Here is a 16,028-nt window from a genome sequence, read left to right as displayed (position 1 = left end):
TATAATTTCTCACCCGCCCTCTGGGCGAGATCTGCCCAGACCTTTATGCAAAAAAAACTATTCCCATGTCATTTTCATTTTCAATCCAAAAAAGTTAGAGGGCTTATCCCTTGCAGGAGAAAAATGGAAATGAACAGATCTAGCACAAATTAAATAATTGCAGGAGCTAAAATACATAACTGCACAACTAATGCACAACAAACAAGGGTGCAGCATGACAGTTACCTGAAATATCCTCATGCTTTTTTAACTGAGATAAAAAAAATACAGCACATTGGTTCCTGGCAGTGGTGGAGCGAGCAGTGTCAACAGCACTAGAAGACACCATTGCCTTTAACATGTTCCATTGTGTGGATAATGCTTTCAGACCATTTCAATAGATTGCCAGGGTACTGTTTTAGCTGAGTGTGCAAGATGAGGGATGAGGCAGGGAGCTGAGGAGGCGTCTTGAAAAATAACGCAAAATGCAGCATCTCCTCTCTGCAGTCAGGGGGAACAGGCGATAAACTTCAACACACCATGGAGGAGAGTATACACAAACATACCTATACACGTGTGTGTGTGTGTGTTTGTGTTTAAAATCTTTCTAGAAATACCCTTCATTGTATTTGCAGACTAAATATGTTTCTCCTTCCAAGATCAAGTAAAGTAATAGAAGACAAACAAAAGAATAGTCAAATATGTGCGGGGGCCAACATAATTATATTATGTAGTTAAATATTATAATAGTTCAAACATAGTATGGACCTCTCTCTATTTCTGATCTTCTTGTACTTCCCTTCTCCTACTCCATCCATCCCTGGAGGCAGGAAGATACATGTTATGCCCAGGGGTTAAAGGAAAACATTCAAAGTCATTAAAAAACTGAATTGCTATTGGCAATGAGCTTAATCACTCAGTGAAACATTTAGGTGCAGTAAAACATCCTTTGCGGAGGCCCTCCAGCTAACTAGTTTGATTTATGACGTTTCCCCTATCGTCAGCATCTGTAGGGAGATAGCTAGCGATGGACCAACCTGACAAACAGATGCGTTAACGTTGCACGTCTCAACAGTACTTCACCATCTCTTCACTACTGGCATTTCAAGTTGTTAGGCTTCACTGGTAAGCTTTGTTCCTCTCTGTGCTTGCTTTTTCTCAAGCAGCGGCCCAAATTGACTGAGACAAATCTCTTTGGCCATGCATCAGGAGTACTAAGGACTGTGTTTGTGTCCATCAGATTATACATGTGTCTTCTATCCTGTTTGTTCTTTGTACGGTGTTGGGGAAATGCCATTTCTCCTTTGTTTGGAAATGTTTTAAATTTGATCAGTCACATGAATCTTTTCAAAGTCATCCCTGCCTGCTGACCTTAAAATGAAGGTGGTAGCCAAGCAATTACATGCCTTGCCTTCTCTCAGAAGGAAAGGAAACATGCCTTGTGTTTTAAGCCGATGAGCAGTGAAAAGGTACTCAGACCCTATTTTACCATATCTAGCTGAAAAGCTGACTGAACTAGGATTTATCACATTTTTGCAAAGACTCACACGTGCACTTATGCAGAAAATAACACATGCACATACAGTACATCTGCAGGGAAATACAAAAGCACTCACACACATACAGAGCCTGCTGTCCACTGTTAGAGTTGATTGATTTGCTACTTTTAGCAGATTCCATTTCTGAGTGGACAACTGTCGGCAGACAAATTGGGCTTCATTATCCCAAGTGCAGACATTTTGCCACTATTTGGTCAGCGTGTTGCAATTTGAGTAGGGTCGTTGTGACATAAACGGTTTCTGTAATCAGCCCAGGACATGAAAAAATGTTGTTGTATCCAATAAATGTGTCCATTGTCACTCCACAGGATTTGCTCATAGAATAATAATTACCTCATTCATATTATTTAAACCGGTTAGGCAAAAAAAAAAGATATTCAACATAGGATCATTTTGGTGTTTTGTGATACATTACAATCCTGGGCGGCCTCCCCAGTAACAGACACATCGCTCTTTTTGATTGGTTCAACTCTTACTGACGAAACAAACAGACCCTCCTTTCTGTTTTTTACTCCTTTGCTCTATCACACTAAGCCCGACCTCACTCTGTCGGTTGCCAAAGATTGGGCATGGGACCAAGAGGTCGACTTAGAGCAGTTTGCAAGCTGGCTTCTTGCTGGGACGGCAGTGCAAAACAAATAACTTAGCATCTTTTTCCCTGCAGGAAATGCTGTTCAGGCCTTCGGATATGGGATAGACAACATGCAGAACAAAAATGTGTCTGTACCTGCTCCCTCAGCCATTACGAGGACAGGGTCGGATTGGTCCACAGGCACCATAGAACCAACCTTTGTCATCATCCCAAAGGTAATATGTTTTCTGTTGTTGGTTCATTTTGGGCATATTACAAATGCCACACCTGCTCTTTTCAACATTCAAAGCATCATTACAGCAGCAACCAACTATTTTCTATGTAGAGCTATAGTGGAATAAACTCTTTAACATGATTATAGCAGGGCCCCAGTCCATGTACAGGTTCATGCATGAGAGCCCAACTGGTTAGCTGGCCACTGTGGTGATACAGCGGTTATGTTTGATAACGCCATCCCGGGCGACAACGTCATCATCTTAGCACCTTACTCTGTTACCTGGTAACAGTATTACTAGAGTAATTATAGGTGTAATTGCTGTTAGCATCGTTGCAACCGGCTGGCTCCGCTGTCGCCATGTACGTATAAAGCTAGTTTTAACAAACGTTGTTGTTAAAGCTGTAATAGCTCCTTTGGAAATATATTTACTGAGAAAAATGGTGACATGTTCAATACTTATTTCATCTGCTGTATGTACAGAAGGAAGTTTCCAGCAACTTCCCTGCTTGAATTTGTTCAAATGAATATGACAAGAAGTACCATAAAAAGACTCCTCTCTGCTTCAATAAAAGGAGGATTTTGTACAATCACAAAGTTAAACACACCATTCCCATTTAAATCACATTTAATCTCTATGCTTGTTAAAGCAATTGGCACATCAGAAGAGACCATTTATGATAAGACAGTATGTATGCTCCACCCAAGATGATGACATTTGGTTGAAATATATATTTCTGTCTCACACAATGAAAGAGTGAACTCAATGGGAGGTGGAGGTTTTAATCTGGATTAAAGGTTCTAAAATACTGGCCCCGGGCCTGTACTGTGCTCAATGCCGTGTCCTCTGAAGACTGCAGTGGACTCCACTTTAACTGTGTTCATCATCCAGAGCAGAAAAACAGCATTCGTTGCTGTGCTGCAAGAATGCAGCTTTTGTTGTTGGAACATGACTAGAACATATAGTCTGCCAAAGAAACCCCCCTTCCCCCTCCCTCTCTTAGGCACGTCAGAAGATTTCACTTCACATTGGGGCAAAGGAGATGTTTTTTTATTTTTTATTTCTGTATTATAGTTTTGTGTTACCAGATGTATTTTAGATGTGCCATGCAGCCTGCTGGTGTTATGTTTTTCACCTTTACCAGGGACCCAGTTACCAAGCTAAGCTGAATTTGACACTCCTGCAGAACCCTGCTGCTGCAGCTGCTGTTATTGTTAATGACATTTTTCAGTGACTATTATAGGTATATACAAAACCAAAGCAGCATGCAATGCTTATGAATGCAAATGTACGTGCTGAATGAATCACACCCATTAAGACATCTATTTTGAGTAATTCCAGGGGCTTTCACAGCCTCTAAATGGTCACATTGCATCCGAGACATGCAGCATTGTATTTACGCAGAAACCCTTTTTGCTGTGAAGGAAGCAGCAAATTAAAACCTTGAAAGGGTTGAGGAGTCGAGATATAATAAATAAGCACCTCTGATAACAATACTAGTGTGTATGTTTGGGAAAGGTTTAGGAGAGAAAGAGGTTGGAAGGCAGGGAATTGATGGTGGATATCTCCAAAGGTGTGTACGTCCGTATTGATGCGCCGCTCTGTGCCTGTCTTGCTGCAACGTGGTGTTTAATTTATTGTAAAAATGGTAATTAGGAAACAATAAAACGTGTGATTATTCAAGCAGGAAGTTTATAATTAGAGAGGGAGCCGGTAAGGACATTTTGGGCCGCTCTGTGCTCTCAGACAACATTGCCTGGCAATTAAAACTTGTCAAACTTCCATGGCAGATACATATGGGGGGAATGTTTGTATATATGAATTCCTCTTGGCAAAAAGCTGTCCGTCCAAGGCCGGAAATGGCCTGGCAGCATGAAGACCCAAAACCAGCAAAGACACACACACCTGTGTGCACACATGTGTGCAAGTAGCCTAGTTAACGGTATAAATCAGGTTTGTGATGGACGGATGGATAATCGACCATGACACCAAAGGATAACATATAAGATGAAGCTTGAGACTAAGCCTGTTCATGTGCGTCATGCTCTCTCATGGAGTATTTTCAGCTAATTTAGATACATCATTGTTAGAAATCTGACTGCTGGTGGCTTTGTCTCAGGCTCAGTGTCTAAACGTGTTCGCTGAAGTTTGGTTATGCATGTATTGTAAATCACAAGGGTATGAATCGCGATTCCTGATTGGTCTATAAGAAGAAAATCAATGTTTCTCATTTGCTAACACGAGTATGACGAGGGATATTGTGACCTTCCAATGGGTTGGTGTCTCAAAGATGAGATGGATTTTGTATGTCCTTTGTAATCCAAGTTTGAATTTTAAGGACATTGAAAGAAGATTCAAGAACAAATAGTTTGATTTAAAACGTTACATGCATCTAAAGTTTAGTTTAAAATGTTACATACATAACACAATTTATTGAACCAAATAGAGTTCAACATAATATAATGCTGATTTTCAGCTATATTGAATGAAATTGATTGTGGACAGAAACCACCCAGCTGAATGTGACTTTATTACTTGCCTCAGGAAACTGTAACTTTGTGCTAATGTGCTGATTGATAATATAAACTACCACCATCTCCTTGTGTACCAGCCTGTTGAACAACTTACTTAAAAACAGTTCAAATAAACACTCCTGGCTGTTTCCATCCTCTCTTTCATGCGTGTGTTGAAGCATCAGTAAATACATTTGCGTTTTGACATTGTCTGTGTTCCGTCACGGTGCATGGATTTTTATGGATTTGTATGGATTTGTATGCATGTGGTTGTGCTTTTAGCTGTGTATTTAAGTGTGTGTGTGTGTGTGTGTGTGCCTTCTCAGAAGCCTGAGTGTATGTGTGGATATTGGCTGCAGCCGGAGATCTGGACTCATGTCAACAGGCTGCTGTCACACATCACTGCCCTTGCTAATTAATTGGCTTTTAGTCGCGGTTGTATTGGGCCCATTGTCAAGCTACCCGTGCCTCTTTTTCCACCTTTTTTTTGGCAGCTGTCATTTAACTATTTCTTGGTAGAGCGTGGTTCACAATCTCAGGTGAACTGCAGCTATTTTGGATGCCCCTCTTTCCCCTCCCTCCATTTTCCTTTTTACATTTAACAGGAAAAATATGCCCAACCTGTAAATACAATCCAACATAATTTTTCTTGTATCATGTTTTATTTTCTTGTTCATATGTTACCTTATTCTATTGGAAAAGAAGGTGCTGGTATATTTTTGTCCTGTGTACAGGGAAATTGACGTGCAATCTTTGCAAAGGTAAAAATGAGTTGTGGGGATGGTGGAGGTGGAGAAGAAATGTTTCATGTTCCTTATGATGTGCCTCCGTACTGCTGTGCTGGACTGAAAATCGTGCTTCCGCAAATTGAGGAAGACTACTTTAACTTTGAGGCAAATGATTATGCTTTGTGTGATGACAATCTAAGGAAATTGAAAAAGTATTCAAAGTGCTAACAATTTTCGGAAATAGCACATAAGGCAATTGCAGTGCGCATGTGAGAGTGGAACTCTGGAGGCGATGGAGTTTAATATCTGGACTGTAGTGTTGCCCTCCGTCATTTTGTCAATAGTGTAGTTAACTGCATTTCCCCCTCTCTGTTTGCATGGAGTGCACGAGTTTATTTTCTCTTGTGCATAGAAATAAACAATGTTATGTTGTGATTGTGCACAGTCTAACTCCATACATGGGGTCTTGCGGGTGTTTCGTTCGGGTTTGGCCTGCTGTCATTCTTTGTCTTCTGAAAAATTGAAAGAAACCCACAGCTGTGTCCAACAGTGGGTTTGGTTTTGTAGCATGTTGTTCTTGTAAATAAAGTCTGTAACGATAGTTTTAGAAACCGAGACTTGCTGGCAAGTAAAGTTAAAAAAAAATACTGCCCCCCCCCACCCCCACCCAAAGAAGCTTTCCTTTGTTGCCAACTTGTTTAAGAAGCAGAGAGCATACCAAGCAGGGGATTGGAATATACTTCGCATATCAAAACGTTTGTTGGATCAAACACTTAATGTTTGTGCCAAAGTGGGTTTGCCACGGATCCATGTAGTGTCTCACTCTTACTCTGGCTTTCTGACTCTATCGTTCTCTTCTTCTTCTTTTTCTTCTTCTTCTCAGCTGTCTCACCTCCATCCTGTTGCACGCTGCTCCTTTCCCCTCATCAAATGACAGAACAAGAAGCAACAGAGGTATCTGAGTCATGTCTAACCTCTGCTCGTCTCTCTCTCCCTTTGTGTGTCCCTGTATCTGTGCAGTATCCGGAACCAAGAGACGGTGACCTGGGCAAAACCCAAGGCCTGCCAGAGGATCACTCTGCTTGTCTGTGTGCCAACGTCTGGGCACTGCTTCCCAGCCTGGCTTTGGCTCTGGTCCTGGCCCAGCATGCCTTATAGAAGTGCCAGGAGAAGAAAAAGAGGTCATCCACCCACAAGCTGATCCCAAAAGCAGAAGGTGTTATTTCTGAGACTGATATTAAGAAGGCTGAATCTCTGGGCAGGTGACAAAAATGGTTTATGAAAGCGAAAAAAAAAGAAAAAAAAGAGGTGGGAAATATTGAAATTTTTGCAATTGTGAATTTGTTGTCTATTTGATGTAATGTTAGGGCGGACCACAACTGTGATAAAGCACAGGGCTTGAAAAAGGACCTTTAGTAGGAGAGGCCATGAAGTCCATTCTTCGGGAACAACCCTCCCTCAGCCTGAGACACAAAATCCTAGAGGACTGAAGCTGATCATTTTCAACGCTTGCGCTTTTCACACCAGAGGAGGTAGAGAGGGAATGAACAAGATAATTAAAAGAAGACAGACTGACAGAAAATAAATTGTTGCAGAGAGAAAGGGAATGAGCAGGAGGTAAATGGGGTAGAGTTAAAGCAAGAGGACAAAGAGAGAGCGAACGAGACATATTTCTGCTATCAGTCACACTTTTTTGAATTGGTTCTCAACTTAATCTTTTCTTGGATGAACAGACCACAAATTTAGGGGCGGGGATGGGGGATGATTACATTCTGTCTCTTCAACACTAGTCTAAACTCTAAACTGTAAAGCCTACTCAGTGTTCTAAGTGTTGGTATAGTATCCGTGACCATAAGCAATCTACCGTGAAGCTCTCTCATTTGGATGCTACAGTCTACTTTTTCAGCAGGCGGCCAAAAGAACAAAAGATAGCAGCATAACCAGTTAACGGTCCTTTGGTCATTTGAAATGTTGATAACTGTGGGTGAGATCCATACGTCCACCTGCACATGCACATGTGTATATTTCTGTCTCTATGTATAATAAACATCTATCTTTCTTTCAACCAAAAGATATCTACGGTACCTTGAATAGAAATGACTGTATGCTAAGGTGACTCTGTATTGGTACTAACTGAAGGTCGTCATCATCTGCGTTTATATTTGTCTATAAAGGTTTGATCACAACGAATGTATACAGGGATGAGATTAAACAGGCTCAAACTGCTTGGAAAGCCATAACCTGTGCGTGAGTATCATAGTGTGTTCACTGAGTGTGTGTGTGTGTGTGTGTGTGTGTGTGTGTGTGTGTGGAAGGTTATTACAACGTGCGAGCATCCGTGATTCAATGCAGGTGAAAAGCAGCTTAGGAGGAGCAGTTGAAATTGCCGGTGGGGGGGTTCATGCGGCCCCCTCAGAGAGCACAGGTTAGGATGCATAGAGGGTAATTAACTGAAGGCTTTATTGAGAGGACAGACACAAAAATTCAGCCTTTTAAATCTTTTGTTCCTTATTTTCTATAAAAAAATGGAAGTCTTACTCTTAATTTTCTAACATTTATGTTGAACTGAAATAATATATCGTGTCATAAATGCCCTTCAAGATTTAAAGTTCCTAAGGCTGCCTCCAAAACCATAGTTGTCAAAATCGCAATCTGTTTTTATCAAACAAATCAAACGAAATATTCATCTTTAATCCGTATTTATGTGTTTGCTCTTGAAAGCTGATTTAACAAAAAGACTAATCTGACTAAAAGACTTAACAAAAAGAAAATGAATATGCTCAATCGCCTTTTTCAAACTGGACATTTTGTTTGAAGAATGTTTTTAAGAGAGAGATCATCCCATCGACACACCAAAAGCACTAATTAACACACAATGGTGGTGAAAAATGATCCGTTGATATTTTACAGGGACAAAAATTGACTTTTAAAAGGATAATTTGCATACTCAAAGGCCTCATATGTACATTGATCAAGCTATTGCCTGTAACCATTTATTTTGTCCACACATGATGGGATCCCCGGATTCTGCTTATTTATTAATGCTAAAAAAAGAGATCCCTTCTTCCCCAGCTGGAAACAAAACCAGTATTTTCTTCAATTTATATATGAGTGTCATTTTATGAATCTTATCTTGACCCTTCTGACTGGATCACTTCACAGAGACACGTTTTACAGCCAGATGTATTTTGCTTGTTTATACATACACCATATTTGTCTAGCGGGGAAGTGATATTGACACTGTTACTGACATACAGTCAAAGTTTCCACCCAAATGTTTCATGTCTTCAGGCAGTACAAGAATATTGTGTCACATAAATGCATAGTACTGAGCCAAACAGCTTCATGTTGCAAGCATTTTTAGAAAAAAGGTTCAGAGTCTGTTACAGGAACAGATGTCAAATTGAACAATGCTCGAATTGTTATTGTTAAATGTAGCTGCGGCATACAGAGTGTGGTCGAGTCGGGCATAAATTACAGTAATTTCCTAAAACGGTGTGTTTACCCCTCTCTCTCTCTCTCTCTCTCTCCCTCTCTCTGTCTACATATATATATACATATAAAATGACTCTTTGGTGTACAAAGTACAAGCCTTTCCTTTAAGTGTTTTTTCCCAGTCTCATAATAGATAAAGTCCTGTGTTTGTTACAATCAATATTACCAATATATTTTAAATGATAAAATGATATGGGATATTCAAAAGTTGAAAGCAAGAAGCATTATATATCCTGTGCTGGATATATAATGTACCTATTTGAATGTTTCTGCGCAGCTCTAAGTTACCAGAAAACATGGTTTATGGCATTCTCAGTCAGTCTCAAGCAGTTTCATTTAAACAGGACCATCCAATCATATTTCTTAAACATATCCAAAGCATCAAGACTAAAGCTCAGTATCAGTGTCTTTGAATTGAGAATCAAAACACAAATGGTTTCTAATCCTACATCTACATTAACTAAATTCAAAGGGAGAAATTCACCAGGGATGGCCATTCTCCTGCAGCTGTCCATAATGCGATACAGTCGTGATGCAGTGCAGACTCTTTTTCCAACAAAGGCATGGCTGCTCTTTATAGCAGGTTGTCATGGTAGTCACGTTGAATGATAAATAGTGTGCATTTGAGCTTAAAGTGGTATGATGTGTTTCTCCTATATGTGTTAAAATACATTTGAACTCAGTAGAGTCAACAGCAAGATGATTACTGGAAGAAGTTGACATGAAGACCGAAGCGTTGGTGACAACAAGGATCTGGATAGGTAGGTATCTGGGATGTTAATGGTGAGATCTCACTGACTGACACTTTGTGTTCCTTTGACAATATAAAATGTGGTGGTTGTTCTTTTGGTTTTTTTTGGAGCTTTCAATCCATGTGTTGAACCAAATAGAGTTCTTCACGCCGCTGCAGCGTGTGATAAATGTCAACCACAGCATTAACATGTTTTCAGTTTAGTCAGCTCCATAAATGCAACACGAAAGTGAACTTATGTCCTGCTGCGTATATATATTTTTGCAATCCCCTCTATCAGAGAATATACAGGTAGAAAGCTCTCTGGGCTTCTTGTTGACGCAGCTGTCACCAGAACAATGCTGCCTACACCTTCCTGCCCATTAATCAAACTGTGATTTGGTCAGTTTGTTGCTTACTTTTCAAAATAATTAATGAACCACCGTTTTTATACGGTCAGCTAAATGAGATTAAAACTGCCAGATAAATTAAGGGTTTCGACATGTAGAAAATGCAAATAAACTGATCAAAATTCAGACCTTCCCTCTCTACATTTTACCTCCCTGGAGTGGGTCTGAGTTTGAGGTGAAAAAGATGGCTGATCAGCAGTTCCTACAGAGCTTAAGAACATGTTTATGCAGGAGACCTATACACAACACAGCACAATTTAGAAATGTATGAGGTGTTTTGTGGCCGATATTACCGTGGCACAATAAAGTGCTTTTATAGAGGAGGGAAGTGAGGGGTGGCAGCTGGGTTTGAATGTTAGAAAGAGATACGGTAACCATAATTTAAGCCACTGAGATAGAAAAGCGTGGGAATTGTTTCTGTAGAACAATCTGCTCGGCTGCACAACTCTAATCTACAAACCAATTGGAAGGATTTAAAGAGCTCCTTTTGCTCCTGTGTCCTTGCGTACATGTCTTTAAGCTCTGTTTGTGAATACATGCGTACACATGGCTGCAAGCGTTTGGATATAATTCAGAAGGTAAATATGTGGAAAAAGGGGAATGTGCTGGGAGAGCAATTCTCTTTTCTTTTTTTTCAAGCAGAGTCCTCGTGGAGTCCAGTTTGTTTCTTCTATTTGCAGGCGCAGTGGTGGAAGAGGAGGCAGGTAGAGACGGGGTTTTAGGGGCACGGGAATAAGAAAGCGGCAGGTAGCTGTACATTTCACAGTTGATTAATGAGTCAGTGGGATGATGTCTCTTATCAACACTCAGCACATGGCGGAGAGAGAAGAAAGGTTTACCGAGGATAGAAATGCTCCCATCACAGACGGCTCCCATCGCCATCCCATCATTCCTTTCTGTGCTCACCCACCTGTTCTCGTCGGGCTCTTCTTCTTCTTCTTTTCGCCACGGCAGTCTGAAGCTGATGCAACTGAGTCCTTTACCAGATGGTTTTTGTCGGAGAAATGAGTGATACATCTGCTACGGCGCAGTTCACAGTGTGTATCACGGCCTTTGTTTGGAGATTAACACAGGAACTGATGTAAATGCTTGTAATGAGTTGTTAATGTGGATTATGTCATAATGCCAGAGAAAAGTATAATGGACTGCATCCTGACTGCCGAAAAAGATCCTCCAGTAAAATATTGAGTAGTTACAAGATGTGCCTGAAAAAATAACACTTTCACGCTTAACATAACCACATGTTTCATATAAACTCATGTTTATCAAGTTGGATACACAGCATGGATGTAATGATCCTCGATAAATATGTATGGCATGGATCTCAAAACCACTGCGATATGGGCTGAGAATAATAGTCGATGAATGGGCGCAAAAACCCAAGCCACATGTTTCCTGTAGCACCAAAGGACATTGTGAACAACCACTGTGGGAAATATAGGAAAATAAAGTGAAGCATTCAAAACAAAAGTAAGTGCTTATTTTGTTGTGTGTACATGCATATAATAATTATAATAAAATATCCATGTGTAAAGAAATGATGTCAAGCCAACTTATTTTCCTTTTCTGATTTATTTTGTCCCGATAAAGTTGTTGATATTTTACTACAGAGTGAGAGGTCCTTTCAGGTTGATGGATTGGAAATACGGCACCAATGGCAGCTGAAGGGAATTAAAGTGATTAGAAAGAGACAGATGCAAAATCACCAGTGTGTTTCTCTGGGGCGACTGCGGTGCTCACCTACTTTTGCTTTTCTTAGGTGAATCAGAGCAGACACAGCTAGCAAGCATGAAAAGTCATGTGAAAGTTCATATGTGGTGTTGCAGCCCATTAGATACCAGTGAAATAACAAGTTTTCTTTTTTTCTCTGAAGATTGTATATTATGTACTGTGGGAGAAGGAGGAAGGATACCTGACACTAAAAAGTTTACAGAGCAAATCCACTGGGTTCATAGACAACGTGAAAAGCTCTAGCCGATAATACATTTTTACATCATACCTATAAGAACATTTATTTGGAATTTCACCATGTGCATTTTTTTTTTGAACATTCATTAAATGGAACAAAGCAGCAGCGAGGTGTTGGCGGTTCCAGATGGCAGCCAGAGGTAATTGAAAAATGTGAACTTCAATCCCTTTAATTCATTCAACCCTGTGGTGGCTGTGCACCAATATGTCTACCTCTCCAGTGGATTTCCTCCATGACAAGACCAATTTGAGCATTATAAATCACAATTCTGCGATACAACCTGTTTACTTATCAAAACAAGCGTGAAAGATGTTTTTTTATGTGTAATAGTTTTGCTTAACTCCCACTCATCTCATTCCTGCGAGACATTTTGATCACAGTCTGATTGGAGGTCATACATGATATAATGACAACCGCGCAAAAAAGTGCTTTAAAAGTTCAAATCACTTACAAACTCAAATTAAAGACCGCTTTGAACGGAAAGCTGAAATCCACATATTCAGGTTTAAAAAATCAAACGGCTTGTGCTTACAAAAGTCTTTGAGACTTTTCTAAAACTTTTTTTTTTTTAATTATGACTGTAAACGCTTGTTATTTCTTGCTTCTCAGTGTGCAGTGATTTTAGTTGACCTTTCTGAGACTTTTGTGCGCATGAGCTCAAGTATCTCTGATGGACTGAAGTGTTATTTCAACGGTTTTAATCAGTTAGCTTCAGCGAAATGAAACCGCATAACAACTCAGGTGTTTGTCAACTTACACGCTATTTGTGTGTAGGAGATGATAGTCTTAGAAGTGACGGATGGCAAAATCTTGTTTTCATGTTATTGGAAAAGAGCCAACCACGGCTGTGCATGCTTTTATGTTGGCATGCAGTAAATGAGCAATAATGAGAAATGTATCTAAGTATGAGTAATTGGAATCCAAAACGAAGGCCATATGTTTATTCGGAAGGCAAACATCTCTGTTGTCTGCGGAGGAGAGCGGGCCGCAGTATTCAACCAGACCACTTGAGATGTAATTCCTTGCTCCGATGAAGAAAGACTGGACATTTCTGTTGTCAAGACCAAAAAAAGGACTGAAAAAACGAGGGGGTTCGAGTGAGAATGAAAGAGAGGCATTAGAGAGAGCGCAGGGAGGGAGGGGGGGGGGGGGGAGTCAAAGACTGTTAAAACAAGCCCATATAGGTTCTGCCATGGCTGTGCGACTTTGACCGCGTCATGCTCAAGCCTCTGCCTCTCACATGTGGGATGATTATTGATGGAGCCGTCATATCCAGGCTGAACATCTGTAATGACATTCTATTCTACTCTTATTGGATTTGGCGATGGGATCTCTGTGTCTCTCCCAGCTGTAGTCTGGCCTTTATTGCACAGCCTCAGCCATCTTGTGGATGTACTGTATATGTGCACACAGAGCACCGCATGGAGTCCTGCGCGTAGAGCTCGCCTTGCCGCTCCCCACTGTAGCTATTGTTAAGCCTCTGTGGATTGGTCAACCTTCCATTTTTACTGTATTTTAATAGGTTTTTTCTTTATTCTCAGAAGAAGGTTGGCAATTCAATCCGGATTTTGCAATTTGTTTGCACCTTTTGGAAATGTATTAGTCTTGCATCAAGAGCTCCCAGAGGGGAAAAAGAAGTATGGCGGAAAACTAGAACCAAAGTTGATTCCAGCAGTTGCTGCAAGCGGGGTGCAACAATAGGTCGTAGGTGGGAAGAGGTCCGTAGTTCAACGCGGGAAGAAGTAAATGAAAACACTAAAGATTTGAACGGAACGGAGTGAAATTAATGAATAATGAAATGTATTAATCATTTATGAATAAAACTAGGATAGATTCTAAATACTACAGTGGTCCATGAAGATTGGTCTTGGTCACGGGAGGAGCTTTCAGACACATTTCAAAGGAGGAAGGAAAAAAACGAAAGGCGAGAGAGCATAAGAGGGACGGCACGAACAGAGCGAGGAGACAGAGTATAAAATTCACATGACGGGTCTCGTTATCTTGAATGCAAATGCCGGCTGTGTGTTTGCCGGAGTGACACATTGGTTCTTTTATTGATAAATTGAAGACCGCTATGCTTTAATACTACCAATATACTTTGCAGGGGCCTTGGCAAAAGGACCCACTCTAAAGGCATAGATGATGACAGACTGTTTAGACGGCCTCTATTACTCTCGCACCTCCCGGCCCAGCGAGTTTACATGTTTATGACATGCACGCGGCGATTCAAGATTCATTATTCCTGATGTCTGTGGTGATTTCAAATGGAATGGGTGGATTTTGGGATTACAGGAGCTCTCAAAGAGATTTGCATTGGTTTTTCTCACTTTGCTGGACGATTTGAATTTAGAGCAGATGACCCATCAAGGCACTCCCTGCAAACGAACCAAAACCTTCAGCGGTACACCAACAATTTCCCTTCATTTTACTTGGCTTTTACAATCAACCATTTCAGATTTCTGATTATGTGATTACAGTATGAATGAGGAGGAGAGAGGAAGGAATTGTTAGACAGAAACCACTTAGAAACTCTGCTCATTATGCTCATCACGTTGTCTACACTCTATTGGGGATAGACATTTATCTTTTGCCAACATTACCCACCATATAGCATTTATACATCTTTTTCACCCAATCCTACAGCTTCAACAATCTGAACCATCAGACTGCATTCATAAAGTGTGAGATGTGAAATCCATTATGCAAATATATTCAAGCCAGACCCCTAAGTTGAAGGGACAAAAATAGGATTTTATGCTCTTCGCGGACATGCACACACTTCATATAACCTGACGCGAGGGACTTGTAATCATATTTACATGAGCCGTACAAATTCCGGCAAGAGTGCTGTCTGAGAGCCAATAAATGGGGAAGGATTTTGAAGGCCAACCTCAGTAAAATATTTCTATTCTAAAGCATAAAAACACACAACGAGCAGTCCAGCAGTGTGCCTGGGTAAAAAAAAAAAACTACGTTCGCGCTGCTTGAGGAGATTCACATTTCATTACATGTCTTGGCCCTTTTTCTTTCTCTCTGATGAGCTGGTGGTTCTTCTCATGCTGCAGGGCCGCAAAAAAACCTGCTACCCCTCAACCAATTAGAAAATTACTCAGGACGTGAAATACTGTACACGGTGCTTCATCAATTACAGTAAAATAAGAATTTTGCTGCTCAAGCAAATCTTTGCAACTTTGGCTGTGGCCTTATTTATGCCCTTCAAATCATAACCAACTGCAAATAATATTACAGAATTCAGAAGTGTGCCGCACGACCAGCAGCAGGGAGTGACGTTTTGGTCTGATCCGTGGTTTGAAGGACGTTGCCATCGTTGGGATCACCCATTATGTTGACGTGTGAACATCAAACAGTATTGATAAAAATGCATTATCGTAATGAATGTTACATTTGGTAGTATCAGCAGCCAATGATTTAGAAGCTCTGAGTAGTGATGGAGCGTTTCACAATGCATGAACTAACTCAAAGAAAAAGGGCTTTAGTGTAAGCTTGATTTATGATAAATAATGAATTGGCTATTGAATTTCCAATAAAGGAGGTTGGCGCCCTACAATTCAGTTATTTAATGTAAAAGTTGTTGTTTCTAATCGGCCAAGTTGAATGCAGTTGTTATTAATTGATCAATGTAGTCTCATAATTTGAAGATTGCTAATAATTCTTGAAACACTGTACTTGTGACAGAATATTTCATACATGCAGAATTCATTACATCAAGTTGTCAATAACTGAAATATTGACCTGATAATTCAACAATAAAACTACTAAACAAAAGCATTTGTGAATGCATTATGAATATATTTTCAAAATAAAAATTGTCAATTCA

General features: G+C 40.3%; 2 protein-coding genes across 2 annotated transcripts in view; both read left to right on the top strand.

The window, feature by feature from the left end:
* The window catches only part of LOC119224808 (GDNF family receptor alpha-2-like), a 48,287-nt gene extending 40,630 nt beyond the window's left edge, over positions 1–7,657 (top strand). The window contains exons 7-8 of the mRNA XM_037482193.2: positions 2,203–2,345; positions 6,607–7,657. Of these exons, the coding sequence (XP_037338090.1) occupies positions 2,203–2,345; positions 6,607–6,744 (281 nt within the window). The 3' untranslated portion in view covers positions 6,745–7,657. The remainder of the gene's footprint in view (positions 1–2,202; positions 2,346–6,606) is intronic.
* A 4,291-nt stretch (positions 7,658–11,948) lies between these two features.
* Positions 11,949–16,028, top strand: part of lzts1 (leucine zipper, putative tumor suppressor 1) — a 29,636-nt gene continuing 25,556 nt past the window's right edge. The window contains exon 1 of the mRNA XM_037482960.2: positions 11,949–12,329. The gene's annotated coding sequence lies outside the window, so the exon portion shown is untranslated. The remainder of the gene's footprint in view (positions 12,330–16,028) is intronic.

This window comes from Pungitius pungitius, chromosome 5 (assembly GCF_949316345.1).
Source record: "Pungitius pungitius chromosome 5, fPunPun2.1, whole genome shotgun sequence".
Lineage (NCBI taxonomy): Eukaryota > Metazoa > Chordata > Actinopteri > Perciformes > Gasterosteidae > Pungitius > Pungitius pungitius.
Note: the sequence above shows the minus strand (reverse complement) of the source record. Positions and strands in the feature narration are given on the sequence as shown.